Genomic DNA, 17,586 nt, shown 5'->3' on the forward strand with positions numbered 1-17,586 from the left:
TCAAAATTGCTTGTGTTATCCACCTTTCGCACTGCAACATGTATGGAGTAATGCTGAACCGGTTGTCTGCTGACAGGCGCACCGCACGTGCAAGAATTCACCTAAAAAAACAGATCAGCCGGAATGCTGATATTTTTCCTCCTTTCTCGTCATCATGCGTCAGTTTTACCTGGTAAGGTGAAGGAAAAAAAACTGATATGCTGATGATCTTATAAAAACTACAAATTTATTTAGTTTGAATTAATAGTTACAATTTTTCGGTTGGTAGAAAAAAAAGAAAAAAAAAAAAAGAAAAAATATTATTAAGAAGTTAGTCAAACACCATAATGATACATTGGAAATTCGAAAGCATTCCCTCGACGATTTGAAATTAATGTAGAAAATTACCGTGAATTAAATTTGCGCGAAAGAATTTACGATAATTTCCTTTATTTCAAATCGATTTCCACAGGCTACACTCGAATTTCTTACGTTACGTGATACTTAATCTTACGAATAAAATATTACTATCGTCTATATCCGAAACGGAGGTACGTCGGTTTGACATTTGAAGAAATAATCTATTCGACAAAGTTAGGTACATATAGTTTATTAGTCTAATTAGCTGGGACCAAATTATAGGTAATTAGTTATAAGGAGATTGGAAAAAAAACTAAATGAACGTAATTATACATATATTCTAAATCGAGTCGATTAAAAGGGTTGCAGTTCAAGATAATTATACGATAAGAAAATAGATTAACAACAATAAGGCACATAAGTCACAAAATTGGGTGACTTTTGAATTGAATAATAGTTATATACCCGAGAACTTGATAATTACTCGCCACAACAATGAAAAAAAAAAATATTCCAATATTTAAAAACAACTCAACCAATGATGGTGATCTCGTGAATCCAAATGTCACATTCTGGCAGATGGCCGTAATGATTGGATTTTTCGAGATATCAATTCAGACAGTCAGGACCGAGCAAGAGATGTTTCAAGTTGATGTTTTCTTTTTTCGTTACATTTTTCTTCTTCTTTTCCTCGTTTGTTCTTAGCTTTCATATCAGTTAAATGTTAATGCTGAGCACGGAGAATTACAAACTAGAACACACTATAGACATATTTACAATATACTTCTTTTGTCATTGCAAGGAATGACAGAATTACATAGAAGTAAAATAAAAGAGTAAGAAGAGCTTGGTTGCGAGGATTGTTATTGACGCAGTTCTTTGCAAGTTGAGGGGGGGATCCTAGAAGTACACTTCGAAACTTGCCGTTCGTTTACTTTCGTTCATTGATATTTTTAGACATAATATTTTTTTTTTGCATTTTTTTTCCGATTCTTTTTTGTTTGAATATTTTCTCATCGTTATCAATGTCAGTAGCGTGCTTCTGCGCATCTTTATTCGCAATGTGCAGTTGAAGTAGATGCCATCTATGAATTCACTGGAAGTAAGCTATTTTGAACAACAACAATGATCCCGTTTCCATACATCAAGCTCAGCTCGGCACACTGAATTCGATCGGATTACTGCTCCGGTGGTGGTGAAGTTATTTTTCTTTTGAATAACAGGATGTGTGGCTCTGGAAAAACACGTTTCTTATTGTAATTAGTCTCATTCATGATTAGCTAACGAATTGTGTTCACTACATTACAAACACAAGAAATCAAAGAAGTATTCATACAGCTAATTGGACACTTATATCTAAAAAAGTTTTTTTTCAAAGAACTGATCTGTGAAGAGAGAATTTTTTAATGTAACTGTTTTGTTACAACAGTTTAATAATCTCTGGGATTATGTCACCATCCTCTTCATCAGTATTTGAAATAACTAAGATTTTCAAACATCCCAATTCAGCATTTCAATATTAAATGATAAAAAGTAATTATCCATTGTTATCTGTGTCACTCGAGATTTCAACAGTGAAAATATAAGTCACGATCAGTATTATTCACAAATGGATTTAAATGGAGCAGAAGACTAGATCATACATTGGAAATCCCCAAAATTAATTTCTCTCCTGTTAGAATATGATGACAATTCAACTTGCCCCACTGAATCGAATTTGGAAAATATACAAGTTTCAACGATTCTAGTAAAACAGGAATTTTTGTAGACTTTAGCTTTCACCTGATCATACAGTCCAAAAAATAATTTAAGCAGCTGTAATGAGACTGCAGATCTTTCACTGAATTAAATCTACTAGTCGTCAAATATCAGTCCTAAAATAAAGCTTACATCAATAAAGTGCGAAAAGGCTGGATAACTTCGAAAATTAATACCACACGCTCTACAGCGAGTAAAATTAATTGTGGAAGTATAAAGACGGTAAAATATGTGCTCACTTATATACGATTCACATAATATCAGTCCATAAATTTGAAGAACTTTAATCTCGCAGTTTCAGAAAACACACTTGAGTAAATTCATAATCGTCAAGACTGAGCAGGAAGCTGTGTTGGAGCTACGACGACAGGGGCCTTGCTCATGTTTAACAAAAAGGAACAAGATGAAGAGGAACAAAAAGTGGTTTTTTGGTCTCATACCAGGTTGATGAGTCATGTAATGCACCCAGCCCTGGCTCTGCTGGACTCCAATGGCCCTCCACTCCTGCTCGGACATGAGATGGGTCCTTGGCACCAATTTCACGAGCTCCTTGGACAGGACGACGTGTCTGAAAAAGAAATAAATGTACATACGGAATATTCGGCACTGATTTCAGCACAACAAGCGTCGAGAGGGACAGATAATTGGGAGAATGCATGGATGAGAGTGGGAGAGAATTGAACGTCCGTAGGTGTCTATTCGGCGATACACCAACGTCGAGTGCTCGAGCCAAACGAAATCCAAACAAAAGGATAGACGGGGTATCGATGAGAAATGAAAGGACCAACCTGTATTCGTATTTGTCGTCGTAATATTTGTCCGAATAGTAGATATTGTTGCGCGCCATTATTATTCACTTACAACTAGGCACAGATACCCGCTTTACGGATTACTAAATTCAAGGAAAACCTCGCTCGAATCGCGACTCACTCTTCGAGGATTAGGAGAAAACCTTGCTTGACGGCGTGTATGCTGTTTCATTTGAAATTTAACGGATGTCGGATTGTCGGCAGGCGAGGCGAGTGGGGGGGAGGACTTGTTCGACATTGACTGTTTGAGGTGATTTTATTTCAGTTGAAAAAGTACGATTTTCAACCCGTAAGTTAGTTTTAAGAATTAATCTTCTCTGGAAAGTTATCGCGTTTATTTAAAAAACCGTATTAATTCTTAATTGCGATTTTAATTTGACCGGAATCAGCTGTCCGTAAACCTCAAGCCGCAGTCGTAACGCAAGAAAAAAGCTTCTCGGCATTCAACTCTTCCTGATTGCGTTCGTAAATTGCAGATTTTTGCTTGATACTCGCTGTAGTTTCCGAACGCATGTCTAACGTCATATATTCATTGTATGCCGTGATTGTAGCGTTCGTAAATTGCAGATTTTTGCTTGATACTCGATGTAGTTTCCGAACGTATGTCTAACGTCATATATTGTATGCCGTGATTGTATCGCAGTCCTACCTTAACCTCATTTCCTTGCTTTAACCTGTTTCACGATTAACGATACATAAATTGTTTATTTATTACTGTTATCGACTGAAATGGAGAAATATTCGCGTGGAAATGACCAACACATCTCAAAATCGAACGACAGATCACGAAAAAGGTCTGTAGAAAGATTTAGACGAAGTGAATACACTAGCGATGGGGAACGTAGTTCGAGAAAGGAATCGAAATCCAGGCATAAATCTGTGAAAAAAGACGATCCTTCGAAAAAGAAATCGAAAAAGAAGAAACGGTCCGAATCCCCCAAGCGGAAGAAGTCGTTGAAACACAAAAACCGCAAAAGGTAAGAACATGTTAACAAATTTTGAGGTTACCTCATCTCTATTTTCCGCAGTCTTTCAACGATTCACTTTACTCGTATCCTACTTACCCACCTTGTTTTCGTGAGGTCTCTGACCTTACCACAAATGTCAGATAACTCGTCACATGTGATTTCACCAATATTTTAATATTTACATTCACTTCCAGAACTCCGTCTTCCTCGTCGAGCGACTCGTCAGATGCCTCGACCTCCTCGGCAGACTCAACAAAGCTGTTGGAAAAATTACAAAAGCAACGAAAAAAACAGGATGAGGAGCGGAGGAATCAGAAAGAAATGTTGAAAGCAACAGAGACCCCAGAAGAAAAGAGACTACGACGCTTAAGGAAAAAAGAAGCAAAAGAGCGCAAGAGAAAAGAGCGCATGGGATGGGACAATGATTATCTTCACTATACGAATACGGATAATCCTTTTGGAGACGGAAACTTATTATCCACATTCGTTTGGTCCAAGAAACTGGAAAAAGAAGGTCTAATTGGGGTCAGCAGAGAGGAACTGGAGGCCCGAAACCGACACAAGCAGGAAGAGAATAAACGTGAGTTGGAGAAAGTGAAGAAAAGGAGACAAGAAAGAGAACTGGAGAGGCAGCAACGTGAGGAAGAAATGGCACTACTTCAGAGAGGAAAAGAGGCTGCGCAACTAGAACAGTGGGCAAGGCAAGAGGATCAGTTTCACTTAGAGCAAGCGAGACTCAGGTCTAGAATTAGAATTCAAGATGGTCGGGCTAAGCCAATCGATCTCCTGGCCAAGTACATTAGTGCTGAGGAGGAAGTCGACGCTGTTGAAATGCACGAGCCTTACACGTACCTGAGAGGACTCCAAATTAAAGACTTGGAAGACCTTATTGAAGATATTAAAGTATACAAAGAACTTGAGAGGGGAAAAAACCTTGATTACTGGAACGATATAACAGTAATCGTGGAAGACGAGCTACACAAACTCAGAAAAATGGACAGGACGGAGTACGAAGCTGGTAAGTCGTGTGCTTCAGTAATGTATGGAAGAACGCTACATCAACACATGTCTCACATACTGTATATTTATTTCCTTTTTCAAACTTCCTCCAAAATATTTATTCTTAAATTTTTACAGCTATCGGCAGAAGAGAAGGCATCCATGCATCGGTTGCTAAGGATGTGACTGCTGTATTCAAAGGAAAAACTGCAACGCAACTAGAAGCCTTGCAGCTTCAAATAGAATCCAAAATTATCGGAAAGCCTGAGGGTGTCGATATCGGTTATTGGGAAAGTCTTCTCTCACAGCTTAAAGGTGAGTTTCTATTTATTGCCCTGCTATTGCCTACTCATTATAACAATAAAACTCTACTAACTTTGATATCAAAATAACAGCTCACATGGCTAGAGCAAGATTGCGGGATCGTCATCAAGAAAATTTGCGAAAGAAATTGGAGGTCCTAAAGGCAGAGCAAGGAGTAGTAAAGACCGAAAGTGAAGCTGGCGATTCCGTAGCCCCCAGCGAACATTCCAACAAACAAGATGAGCAGCCTTCGACAAGTGTGACTGCAGCTGCAGAAAATAGTGATGAAAGTGAATCTGAGTAAGTGATTTTAACAGGCTAGATATTGGCAATTCGCTAATAGATCAATGAATCGAATTCTGAACACTATTTTAATATTTCCAGAGCTGAAGCTGAGAACCAAAGTGCTGCTGACGACATGCTGTCTGAATCTTTCAATGATTATGAGTCAGGTGGTTACTCTCCAAAGTATATGACGCAATCGCAGCTAGAGCCGGGGACGCTGGTAACTCTGGAAGAAGAAGACAGTCAACGTTTAGAGTTTGCTAGAAGTCAAGTTCTAAACACCGGGCGGAAGGTTCAAAACGTAATTAGTGCGGAAGAACAGGCGATGCACAGAGAGGCTCGGAAGAACATGGGAGCTGACGAGGCCCAGTTCAGCGTTGAATCTTCCCTTGAAGCGCAAATCTACCTTTGGTCTGACAAATACAGGCCCAGAAAGCCAAGGTATTTCAACAGGGTCCACACAGGTTTCGAATGGAACAAATACAACCAAACACACTACGACATGGACAATCCGCCACCAAAGATCGTCCAGGGTTACAAATTCAATATTTTTTATCCAGATCTGATCGACAAGAACACAACGCCGGAATATTTCTTGGTGACTATTTGTTTTGTTGGGTGAAGTAAATTGATAAACCACTCTGTTTTAATCATGGACTAACTGATGTTTACCATGCTTTCCAGACGCCGTGTACAGACAACAAGGACTTTGCAAATTTGAGGTTTCACGCTGGACCGCCTTACGAAGACATAGCTTTCAAGATAGTTAACAGAGAGTGGGAGTACTCTTACAAGCGCGGATTTCGCTGCCAATTTCACAACAACATATTCCAGCTGTGGTTCCACTTTAAGAGATACCGTTACCGAAGATGAAAAATCCACAGCGAAAGTCTTTTGACTGATAATTGTGAAAACGAAAAATTTCAGTTCCGTGTTTTCGAACACATTGTACATATACACGTAATTTATCTTAGTATTCAGTATATTAATTATGCATATTGCGAAAAGATAGATTCAACCCTCGTGTTTTTTCAAGTCAACCTAATGACCCATTTGTTTTATATTGTACAACATACCCGCATTCAGAAATGTTATCACCGCTCACAAGCTACGCAAACTCCGTTGCTCAATTCGTACGGGATGTTTGGTAACAGTAATGAATATTCATAAATCAAAGATAACTGATTGAAAAAGTTTGCTTGTAGTATTTAGAACCATATTTATCAGGATACCAATGCTTACATCGTTGATTAAAAAGATCTAAATGTTCAAACATGAATAACCGAACAACATCTCGTTACTTGTTCCATATTCTTTCTGTGAAACAGAAACGGGACGCAGACTTTGTGTAAGAATAAATATTATTCCTGGCTGAAATTCGGCCGCCTTCACAATACTTGATGTATCAATAATGATACGTTTCTTTTCAACTTTTATATTATTTGACGGCAAAATTTGGGCCGAGGCCGCGTGATCCAATGGAAGGCTTTGTTACCGCTCGCCGGGTCAAAAGCGTCCCGGCTATTCCGAATACACTCGCGTTAACGTACCCAGTGTCAAATTCAGCACACGAACGATAAAAACGTTTGTTAATAGTCGTCGTTGGATCGATCAACGCCTGCACGACCACAATCGTCGTGGCGTGAAGGTGTGTACCAGGCCTCTCGGGGCGACCGCATCAATTTTCCCCACATCAAGCAGCTCCAACTCCCAGGTAAAAGCGGCAGACTCAGTCCACGCGTGACGCACCTGCACAACAGTCGTGCTGATCGTAAGCGCACAATTTTACCTCTGAAGAAGCCTCGGATTGTTGTAACTTTTCCAAGAAATTCCAAGTTCTCTCCTAGTCTAATTAAGAGAGAAAAGAAATAAGTATACTCGATAATAATATAGAAAAGTAAAGTGAAGAAATAAGTTTGATCACTGCTATAAGAGTACTAAATAATGATACATAGACTCTAAAAGGTAAAACTTGAACGTTTTCGCTGTTAAGGAATCCTAATCCAGCCGCATCTGAAATTAAATCGTACTGAAAACGATTCGAGAAAATTGAATTGATCGAAAAGTTACCGGAGATAATATTAATTCAAATAAAAGTACCTAGTCGATATATTATGAATTAGGTGCTGCGCCGTTTTCCTTACGCATGCAAATACCGAAAGTCATCGCCACCGATTAGCTGAGACGGCTCGTACAATAATTTATAAATGACAAAAGACAAAAGTGTGCGAAGCTGTCAATCTATAAACTAAATACAAGAAGCCGAATGTCTTTGCGCGAAAAATCTCGGTAGAAATAACCGCAGGGTGAGGAGGGTTGGAGCAAAATATAACAGAGTTTGGGGCTGGCGTGTGTGTTACCGATGAGGATGAAGGTATATTAACGGGGCCCAGAGGGGATACAGCGAATCTTTGTAACCACGAATTCCCGAAACGAGAAACGATCATCGCCGTCGACGCAGCGGGAAAATCTGCGCAATGCACGTGACTTGATAATTAAACGTCTGAATGCCGGATCCGCCGTTAAGCTGGAGCCGGAGAATTTCAACTCCGGTTCTATAACTCGGGGAAAGAATTCGGAGGCTTCGATCTGCTCGGAGAACGGTAATCTCGGATATTTACCGCTGCAGGGGGAGAAAATGAGGTGGAAGAACCGGAACGGGCCGTCCGAATTCCTTTCGGAAAAAACCTTCCTCGTGACAAAAGACGACCTTCACGTGTTCGACGGTTACACCGGAAATGAGACGACCTCACGACCCGCCCCCCGATCGAAGCCCAAGTCAACCGGAAGCAACGCCAACACCTGGCCCCCCAAACTGAAGAAGAGCTCGTCGACGGGCTCCAGCTCCTCCCTCGAGCGGCCCAAGACGGCGAACCTCGAGGAGCCGAGCTTCCTGGATCCCCGGCTGATCGACAAGCTCGATATGTCGATGCTGAGCAAGGAACTCCTCTGCGACTCGATGACGCATATTCAGCTTATGCACGCCGGCGTGGGAGTCGAGCGGCGCAGGCAGAGCCTAAACGTCAATCCGCCCGGATCGAGGAGGGAGTACCGATCGGACAGATCGAGCGTCGCGACGCCGTCGAACTCCGGGATAATATCGCTGGTCAGGCAAAAGCGGCGGAGCTTCGAGCCCCTGACGGACTCCGAGGCTTGCGACGGACGAGACACTTCGCTGATCGACGCGATGAAGAAACAGAGCCAACTGGCGATCGGCAAACGGATCACCGCCGACGACAACAACAATCGGCGATCCGCCGCGCCCGGAAACCTCACGCCGAAGATCCCCGTCCTGGCGATATCGAAGCGGAAATCGTCGAAGACGTCGCTCAAGTCGGACGTCGAGCTCTTCACGGGGCCCGCGCGCATCGCTCCGGAACCCTGCAAAACCTGCGGCAGGTCCGATCAACCAGAACGGTTCCACAGCCACCCGGCAAAACCCGCCATCGCCACGGTCAAGGTTCGCGACAGCAACGCCAACCACAAGGCCAAGGTCAACGCCGTGCCGAAGAGCGTTCAGAAGCCCGTTGCTCTCAACTTTCGAAGCGAGAAACGAAAGAGCGAGACGACAAAGAACTCGCGGCAATCCGTTCAGGATCAAAAAGACACTCAGGGTAACGTCCTGCCCGTGCAACCCTCTACCACCGTGCCTGCAGCACATCCTTCGCCTAAACGAGGACCGAGATCTGTTACGTGCTACATTTGCAGCCGGGAATTTGGCACCGCTAGCTTTCCCATTCACGAGCCGAAATGTCTGGAGGTAAGAGTTATAATACTGAACGTTTCGATTTTTAACCTTTCGTTCGCGACCTAGGAAAAATTCTTCCAGTCACTCTTACCCTTTGAAATGGTCGCTTTCTTATTGTTTATTAATTTTTATTCACCTCATGACTAAATGTTTTACTATTCTGACTATCGGAATATCAAAAAGAAACCTCAAATTAGTTACCTAAATTTTTTTAGAATTCTTGCTCACCCCTAAGTGAGTAAAAACAGTCCAGGACTAATTCTTTCTATGTAGCCAACGGCTTTAGTGAAAATATAGGAGGCCAACGAAGGGTTAATATTATTATTCTATCATCAATCAGGCATTCAATTCTCTTTGATAAAACATTTTTCCAACTCATTGTGAATTGATCGATAACTAGTTTCGCATTTGTGTACGAAAACTTTTTCTGTTTCTTTGTGAGCTGAGCACCAGATATTCGGCCGCCGTTTTCAGTATCCTACGATTCAATTATTACGTCAAAGTACATGATGGCTATAATTATTACACAAACTAATTAGTGAAAATGACTTTATCAGTCCGTGAGCTGATAAAATGATAAAATAAGTAGGGTTTTCTCTGAGAACAGGACCGAAGCAAATTCTTGAAAAAGCGAGGTGTGAATTGAGGACTGGTCTCCACCCTCTCGTGCCTACTATCGTGATTGTTGTGTTGTATCGAGTTCTCGATCAACTTTGTTAATTAATTCTAATTTGTGATAAAACCGCAAGAAAATAACTCTACGTAAGTTGGAACAACAAAATACTTAGACTTATTGTTAGACGTGGTGTATATCTGAGAATGGTTCGCAGCTGTTGCATATTGCTTATATGCATAAAAAATTCAGACCGCTTATATCAAAAATTAAAAATATCAGTTGCAAAAATATGTTGATAAAAATGAGTTCACCATTTTAGATAAAGTATGCATACTTTTTATGCTCTTGTTAAAACACTAAGGCTATAGATTGTAAGATATATATATATATATATATATATATATATATATATATATATATATATATATATATATATAGTAGGAAATACTCGTATACGCTAAATGTAAATATTGATACGACATGCACCGTTGGATTGAAGGTGATAAGAATGATAACCCGTGACTAATCACGAATACATATCTTGCAAAACCACTAACAGAGCTGAAAGTGACCATGAACTTGGGAAGGTGTGAATTATATATGACGTGGGAAAGTTAAAACCATAAAATGAATACAAAAATATAAAATTTATGCCTAATAAAATAATTCAACGAATTTCACAAACTAAAAGAAAATCATGTTGGAATGAAATTTCGGGTCCTAAACCGTAGAATATTGCCAAAGGCTAAAATCCATCGGCTCTTCCTCCGCGCTACTCACACAACGCATTATAAGCAAACAACTTTTTGTTTCAGTCCTCGTACATATCGCGTCACTCTTATTGCTGATATGAGTCTTATACAATAGAAAAATCGATGCTCATATATATCCGCAGAATTATAAATAGGCATTACTACGGGCATAAGTTGGGCGTGCAAATGTATAGAATTCTGTCTCTGGTAGATACATAAAGTTAATCGGATTCATCCGAGCGGAGGTTAAAACGATGTAAGATGTAATGAATGACGAATGCTACTCAAAATATCCACTGGGTCGGGCGCTAGATTGTGATTACGGTAATTCGCGAACCGTGGCATTGAAACCGCGCCTTATTCGTTCAACATCAAACTCCGCTCGGTTTCACGTGGCCACACGTATTATACGTGTTTATATGGATCGTTTGCAGACAGTCGATGGTACATCGTGATCGCGTGCGGTATTTTTTCTTCACCAAAAAAAAAAAAAAAAAAAAAATAAATAAATAAATAAGAATGGTCCTATCTCACTACATTAACTCTTGTCATTTTTCCCTCGCCTGATAACGGACCATGAATAATATATGTTCTACTTTACTCGCGCTTATGCGACGCGACTCTATATATAGCGATCAATATTTTCGTTAGATTATTATAGGTATATATTATAAGTATAAGTATATAATAGGGTGGTAAGGTGTAGACATAAAAATGAATAAAAAATATTTCAATAATTGGTAACGACCTCTAAATATTTTCTCACCTCCTCCAGGTTTTACAATAATTTTTTTTTTCAATGTTTGTCAACAATTTTTTGATGAGCAGGTTGGAAAAAAAAGTTTAAAAATTAGCCACCCTAGTATATAAATATTATAAGTACGTCAAATTCACCTCGAGCTCAGAATACAATATTTATAATAAACGAAGGATCACTGTGTTATGGTTAGAGCAGTTCGAATTGTGGGATCATTGCAAACCTGAGTTATCATAATAAATTACTTCAGACCGTGGACCGACATTTTTTAAACTTCTACTATACATGTACAACAACGCTAACATATAACCACCTTAGACGGAAAAGTGTAAAGTTTGCTTAATACTTGTGTTAATTCGCACGGATGACGTCGCGGTGTATATTGATTTTGTATACACGTAACGAAACTGCTGCGATTTTTATTTTGTAAATATATTAGTATTAGAAGGACCTTTGATACAGACTAAATATCTATAGTGAAGCAGAATTAACTGCACTGCTCTAATTTAATGTTATTATGTACTATAGCTTTGACTTCTTAAGTTTTTTGGATATCACAGGTAACTCGATAACTTTCGGAGTCATAAAAATCCTACATTTTAAGATTAGAAACACTAGAAACGGAAATTGTAACATGAAAAGCAATTTTGAGTTAGGCAGCATCGGACGCACTAAGATTTTCGATAAAATGAATACGAAGATAAGATTAAACGACCAGGTGTATCAGAAATCACTCGTTAATTCACCGCTTTGCGTGTGGCTAAGGCCTCAAGGTTGGAAATACTGCATGACCTGCAGTCATTCATTGCGAAATGAATGCGTATCGTATAATAATTACCTGAAAAAAATGGAGCACACCAAGAAACCACGGTTCTAATCGCTCTGCAGGCTGATTAAGGATTGACATTGTTGACTCCTGAATTTTCATTTCGTCAAGCACGTACATCGCTTATCAGACCTCGGAAAAAGTGGGAGACGAAAGTTTCACCCTCTGCAAGAGCTTCATCGGTCTCAAAATGAAATTCAAGAAAAAAATCTTGAAGGGTTTCACCACCGAAGACGCAGTCTGTGGATCTGTTGGGCCCTGAAAACGTTCACACAAATGTATAATCCTTGTTAGACAGACGAGCCCGAGTCCTTATGCAATCCTTTTTCAAATAAAGGCTCCTCTCATTTTCCATCCACATCACGTCTCCCTCGATCAAACTTAATTTCAATTATTCAGGTCACAGTGACCCACAAGACTCAAATTAAATAACATGATGTAAGTTTTTCCTGAAAGTTCGAGCCCATGTAACCAGTGCCAAGCTTGCAGAGCTTGGCGTGCTTGCTCGACAAGGAGCTCAAGGTGCCTGTCGAGGCTCTGGGATTAATTCCTATTACGGACCTATTTAACCTGAATCCAAAGGTCTAGGGTGCCAAGTCATGTAAATTCATGGACAGACCTGGTCAGTACATCGGTAGAGGACACCACCGATGATATAGCCGAAGTACTGTGCTCAGATATTCGATGATATATCCATTGTCAGGAGCCCGTATAATTAATCCCATATGAATTTGCGAGCAACAGTTGGTCAGAATTAATGGGCATGCTAATTCATACATACCGTTGATCTATTCTTGTATCATAGCTGTTCTACATTCTTGAGCTCGCAAGGGATGCATGACGAATCACGACGTGCTTCAATTGTGATCACGCAATGACAATATTTATTACCATTTACGATCGTCAACTGCGAACACAAGCGATATCTCACATTCGAATCTACTTTTCAGAAATGGGAAAGAGAGAACAATGCCTTACCACCATCGCAGAGACGTTCTGGACCCCCGAAAAGACCCCAAACTCAACCGGGTCATCAGGATTGGAACAAAGTCGCGTGGGAACAAAGCCAGGTGATTTGACGGGGTGATTTCCGTGCATAACTTCATATTTGCAATTTCATCCGACTCAAAAAAAACTCGTCAATAACTCTTCTGTAACATTAACTTAAACATACTTTTGTAGGCTCAGTTGCTTCCCTGCTCCCGTTGCGGACGGACATTTTTACCAGACCGTTTGCCGGTACACCAGAAGAGTTGCAAAGTGCAAAAGAAGGTATACACCGTGTATAGTTTATATATATTTTGCATTCCAAAGTTGAAACGCGTCCTTTTATCCAGCAGCCTCCGGCGCAAAAAGATGAACCTGAGGAACGAATTCGACCAGATCGACAGGCTGCAGGACCTCCGGCTGCGTCGCCCGCAATTAGCACGTCCCTCCCGAGGGATTCACCGATGGTATATTGCAACATATGCGGTCGCAGTTTCGGAACCAGGAGCATAAAGATCCACGAACCTCAGTGCCTGAAGCGTTGGCAAGTGGAAAACGAAGGCCGGCCTCCACCGCAGCGCAAGAAGGAACAACCCCCGACTTCTTCGAGCTCATCTCCGGTGAGTCAAGGAGGCTGCAGGGACAGTTCGATTCGCTAATTTTGGTCCCCGTTCGCGCAGAAACAGCATGAAAAGACTAGAAGTATTCTCCTTACACCTGTGATATCACATACTGTATGTCATATATAGATGTATAAGTGTGACATGAACTTTGTTATATTATCTGTTATTTGTCCTGTATGTAACCAATTGTGTGTAGCCACCGTATTTCGCCTTCGATAAATTCGGAATGAAAATAAACAAAGGGGCTTCCGATACGTGAAAGCCCAGAAGCTTAGCAAAAAACTTTTGATGCAGGGGCAAGCAGGAGTGGATCAATTTTTTAATTTCAAAAAGATTTGGCAAATCATTTCCGGGACATGATTTCCGGCCAGTTTTCGTTTCTTTTTCTGCTGATATTAGGCAACGGCCTGATTTCTGGATAATTGAATAGAAAGTAACCCGCTTCCGTCTGCTTCTATTCACGAGCCGTACAGTTAAAGAAAAAGAACTCGCATCGACAAACTTTGATCTATACACTTTGCTTAGGAAGCCAGTAAGCACTGTGGACATGGTATTGATTTCTTAAGGCTTATAAAAACAGCTTTATTATTCCAGGATTTAATGATTCATGTATGTTTATTGATTACTGCGTGCACAGTTTCATGCGAATGGGAACAATTGCTGCAGTTTCAATTAAACCACAGGACAAAACGGCCGACATAACGCGATAATTCTCTCCACTCTGCTCAGTGTGACTGCAGCAAATAGTGAAAAATCAACTATATTATACCTTTTAATTATGTCACAGGACGCTCCTATCTCGCAGAAGAAAACTGTCACGTGTTACATATGTGGCAGAGACTTCGGCTCTACCAGTATCGCCATCCATGAACCACAGTGCCTTAGGAAATGGAACATAGAAAACGATAAGCTACCCCCTAGTCAGCGCAGAGAACAACCAGAAAAGCCGGATATCGTGTTTACTTGTGAGTATAATTCTTATGGTTCCGCAAATAGGTCAAGGTTATAGCGATCCAAGTGCTTTCTTGTCATCGTTAATGGCGTTCAAGCAGTCGAAAGTATACTTCTGTTGCGTAGATTTTATTCTTATTCCCACAAACTGATATTTAAGGGGCTGTCCTTAAACTACGTAGCTCTATTTTTGACACTTTTGACCCCCCCCTCAATCTAGTTGCTAGGTTTATGGACAGCCTCTAAGGATTGCGTGGCATTAGAAAATTTCGATTTCGAAGTTTCCGTTTTTCAAATGTCCTCAATTAACATTTGCTCAAATCCTGTCACAGGTTGTTGATGAAGGCCTATTCGCGCGATACTGTAACCGCTGTCAGGTAGTGTAATTTTTGACAATATCAATTGTACCATTATGGGGGGACTCCGGTGAGATTTTGATAATAGCGGATTTTTCGTTTTTAAATTGAGTAAAGAAAATGTGATCAAAGTTTCCTTCGAACAAGATGTAGATTATGGTAGAATATGTTGTGAAGAAAAATTTCAATCTTCTGCGATGACAGTTTACGCGCACAACGAGAATTTTACAAGGAACATAATTTTCAGCGCTCCGCCAAAAATTCTTTGCGCGTACACGCGCATCGCAGAAGATTGAATTTTTTTTTTAGAACATATATTACCACAATCTAAATCTTGTTGGAAGGAATTTTTCATCACATCCTTCTTAGTCATTTGGAATAGGAAAAACTCGGTGTTATCGAAATTTCATCGGAGTCCCCCTCTTTATACCAAATCAGAAGTAACGTTCTAGGTAAATATCAGTGGAGCTCACTCGCAGGTATAACTATGTATCCCAGGTCAACGACATTCTCCTCTCTCTCTTTCATTCCGCTGCGACCATTGCCCATTACCTGCGGGATCGATTATTTACCCCAAAAGCAGCCGTCCCCTACTGTTTCAGCTCGTTGCGTTGCCTCTAGGTACGATTATTTGCTTTTAAATTGCTGTTGAGTGGCAGTTATTTCTTTCCTTAAAAATCGAAAAATTTCTGATAAACCTCTTAACTGTACGTATAGATTCTTTGTTTTAAATTCAAATTCTTCCCAGCTCACACCCACTTCTCTAGTAATCATAATATTCGAGTAGTTTAGTTTCAGTTAAATGCGTTTCGCTCCTCGATACCCAATCCAATATTGATCGTATTGGTTTGAAATTCCTGACGTAGCTGCAGAGTCCTTTTGAACGTTCGCACCTAAATTAGATATGGCGAATACTGCAGATCTTTTAGCATGTGGAGCTACCATCAGACTGGGACAGTCAGAAGTGGTGAAATACGCAGAAAAGTAAACCGCTAGTAGGGATGTAAGTAGGGTTGAATTTTTATTTCCAGATGATGAAGCCGGGGTAAAGATGATCGATTACGCAGCTACAGCGGAAGCGAACTGGCGATCCCACCTGGGACAGCTGGTCCCTTGTAAACGGTGCGGACGGACCTTTAATCCGGACCGTGTCGCCGTTCACGAACGTGGCTGCAAAGGGACCCGTTGAATTTCTTCACTAAATCTGCTATTCTTTACTGTACAATGTACATACATATACACCTCGACATAGGCATAACACCTTCTAGCCGTATAACACAAGGCAGGCTGAGGTGCGGCGATGGCGGGAAAATTCAAAACACCGAAGAATGATTGCCGCTGCAACTGTGATCCTTCGACTCTACGACGTCTCCGAAACTAATTCCGGTTACCTTGAATTTTTCAAAACGCGCACTTTAACACCCTCGAGAGTTAGCTGTTTTTACATTTAATAGTAATCAGTGTAAGCAACTTTGTTATACACATGATCATCCCGTGTGATGCAGTTATAAAGTAACATCACTGCATTGAAATAATTTGTGGCATCCGCAAGTAACGGCCAGAATTTGCTCTGTGTTATTTTGTTTCTACATTTGGCATGATCGGATCGTTCAGATATTAATGAGTCCAGGAATGGAAAAGGGTGATGATCACAATATTTTGAGTGATACATATATAGACGATATAAAGCACAGAGTTTTAATACACATAACTCTGCACGGTGAGAAGGAGAATTAAGCTACTAAAAAAAAGTAACGAAGAAAAAAAATTGAAAAATCATTAACAAGAAGAAAAATAGAAATAGTATTTTCACGCAAAGTGTATATTATGTGCGTACGTAATTAGACGAATTCGCAAAGCTCGATGGGAATAAATCTTTACTTTTTACACCTGTTGAATGTGTTTAACATAGTTTATTTTACATCCACTTTTTTAAATTCAATCACAATTGTATGAATATTTATTAACCGCTTATGTACACACGCATAATGTATTGAATTCAAAAAATATATAACATATATCTTTACAGAAAAAAAAATTATTTGTTTGAATAACTATTTGTCATTTCTATGAGAATCCCTGACGTTATTTTGTATAGGCTACAGATGAATATTTTTATTTTCAGCCGAAGGCGATTGCGATTTTATCGCAACATTTCATAGGATATGGGAAAATCATCTTAATTCGTTGAAGCCGTGTCGAACTTGTGGAAGAACCTTCAGAAATGACGCTTTACTCAAACACGAACCGCACTGCAATGGTTCCTACTATAAAAAGAGGATCCGACGTTTAGTAGGAGTAAAAACAAGAAGGAAATGAAGAAGAGATGCATATTATATTTATTTCAGTTCACTAATGCGCTTATATACTTACAATTAATATCAGAATTTGAATATTTATGCTAGTACATAATCGTTTCAGACAAATATATGTAATCACGTTAGTCGAAGACGATAAACATTTATACTATACATATATATAAGAGTCGTAAGAACACGGGGTCCATTGT

The 17,586-nt window shown here is 40.0% G+C and overlaps 2 protein-coding genes across 2 annotated transcripts; one reads left to right on the plus strand and one right to left on the minus strand.

Moving 5' to 3' along the window:
* Nucleotides 1-986: 986 nt before the first annotated feature.
* LOC124416050 (cyclin-dependent kinases regulatory subunit) lies at nucleotides 987-3,124 on the minus strand. The gene is made up of 3 exons (XM_046896884.1): nucleotides 2,886-3,124; nucleotides 2,538-2,665; nucleotides 987-1,573 (listed from the first exon to the last, which is right to left on the minus strand). Exons 1-3 carry the CDS (start codon nucleotides 2,942-2,944, stop codon nucleotides 1,518-1,520), a joined length of 243 nt encoding a protein of 80 aa, XP_046752840.1. The 5' UTR covers nucleotides 2,945-3,124; the 3' UTR covers nucleotides 987-1,517.
* A 386-nt stretch (nucleotides 3,125-3,510) lies between these two features.
* On the plus strand, nucleotides 3,511-17,548 carry LOC124416051 (cactin). Its single transcript, XM_046896885.1, has 12 exons — nucleotides 3,511-3,883; nucleotides 4,069-4,892; nucleotides 5,012-5,188; nucleotides 5,269-5,476; nucleotides 5,561-6,059; nucleotides 7,323-7,333; nucleotides 8,306-9,221; nucleotides 13,111-13,230; nucleotides 13,343-13,432; nucleotides 13,498-13,767; nucleotides 14,558-14,735; nucleotides 17,203-17,548. The coding sequence occupies exons 1-12, from the start codon at nucleotides 3,636-3,638 to the stop codon at nucleotides 17,394-17,396; spliced, it is 3,735 nt and encodes a 1,244-aa protein (XP_046752841.1). The 5' UTR covers nucleotides 3,511-3,635; the 3' UTR covers nucleotides 17,397-17,548.
* Nucleotides 17,549-17,586: the final 38 nt, after the last annotated feature.

This window comes from Diprion similis, chromosome 2 (assembly GCF_021155765.1).
Source record: "Diprion similis isolate iyDipSimi1 chromosome 2, iyDipSimi1.1, whole genome shotgun sequence".
Classification (NCBI taxonomy): domain Eukaryota; kingdom Metazoa; phylum Arthropoda; class Insecta; order Hymenoptera; family Diprionidae; genus Diprion; species Diprion similis.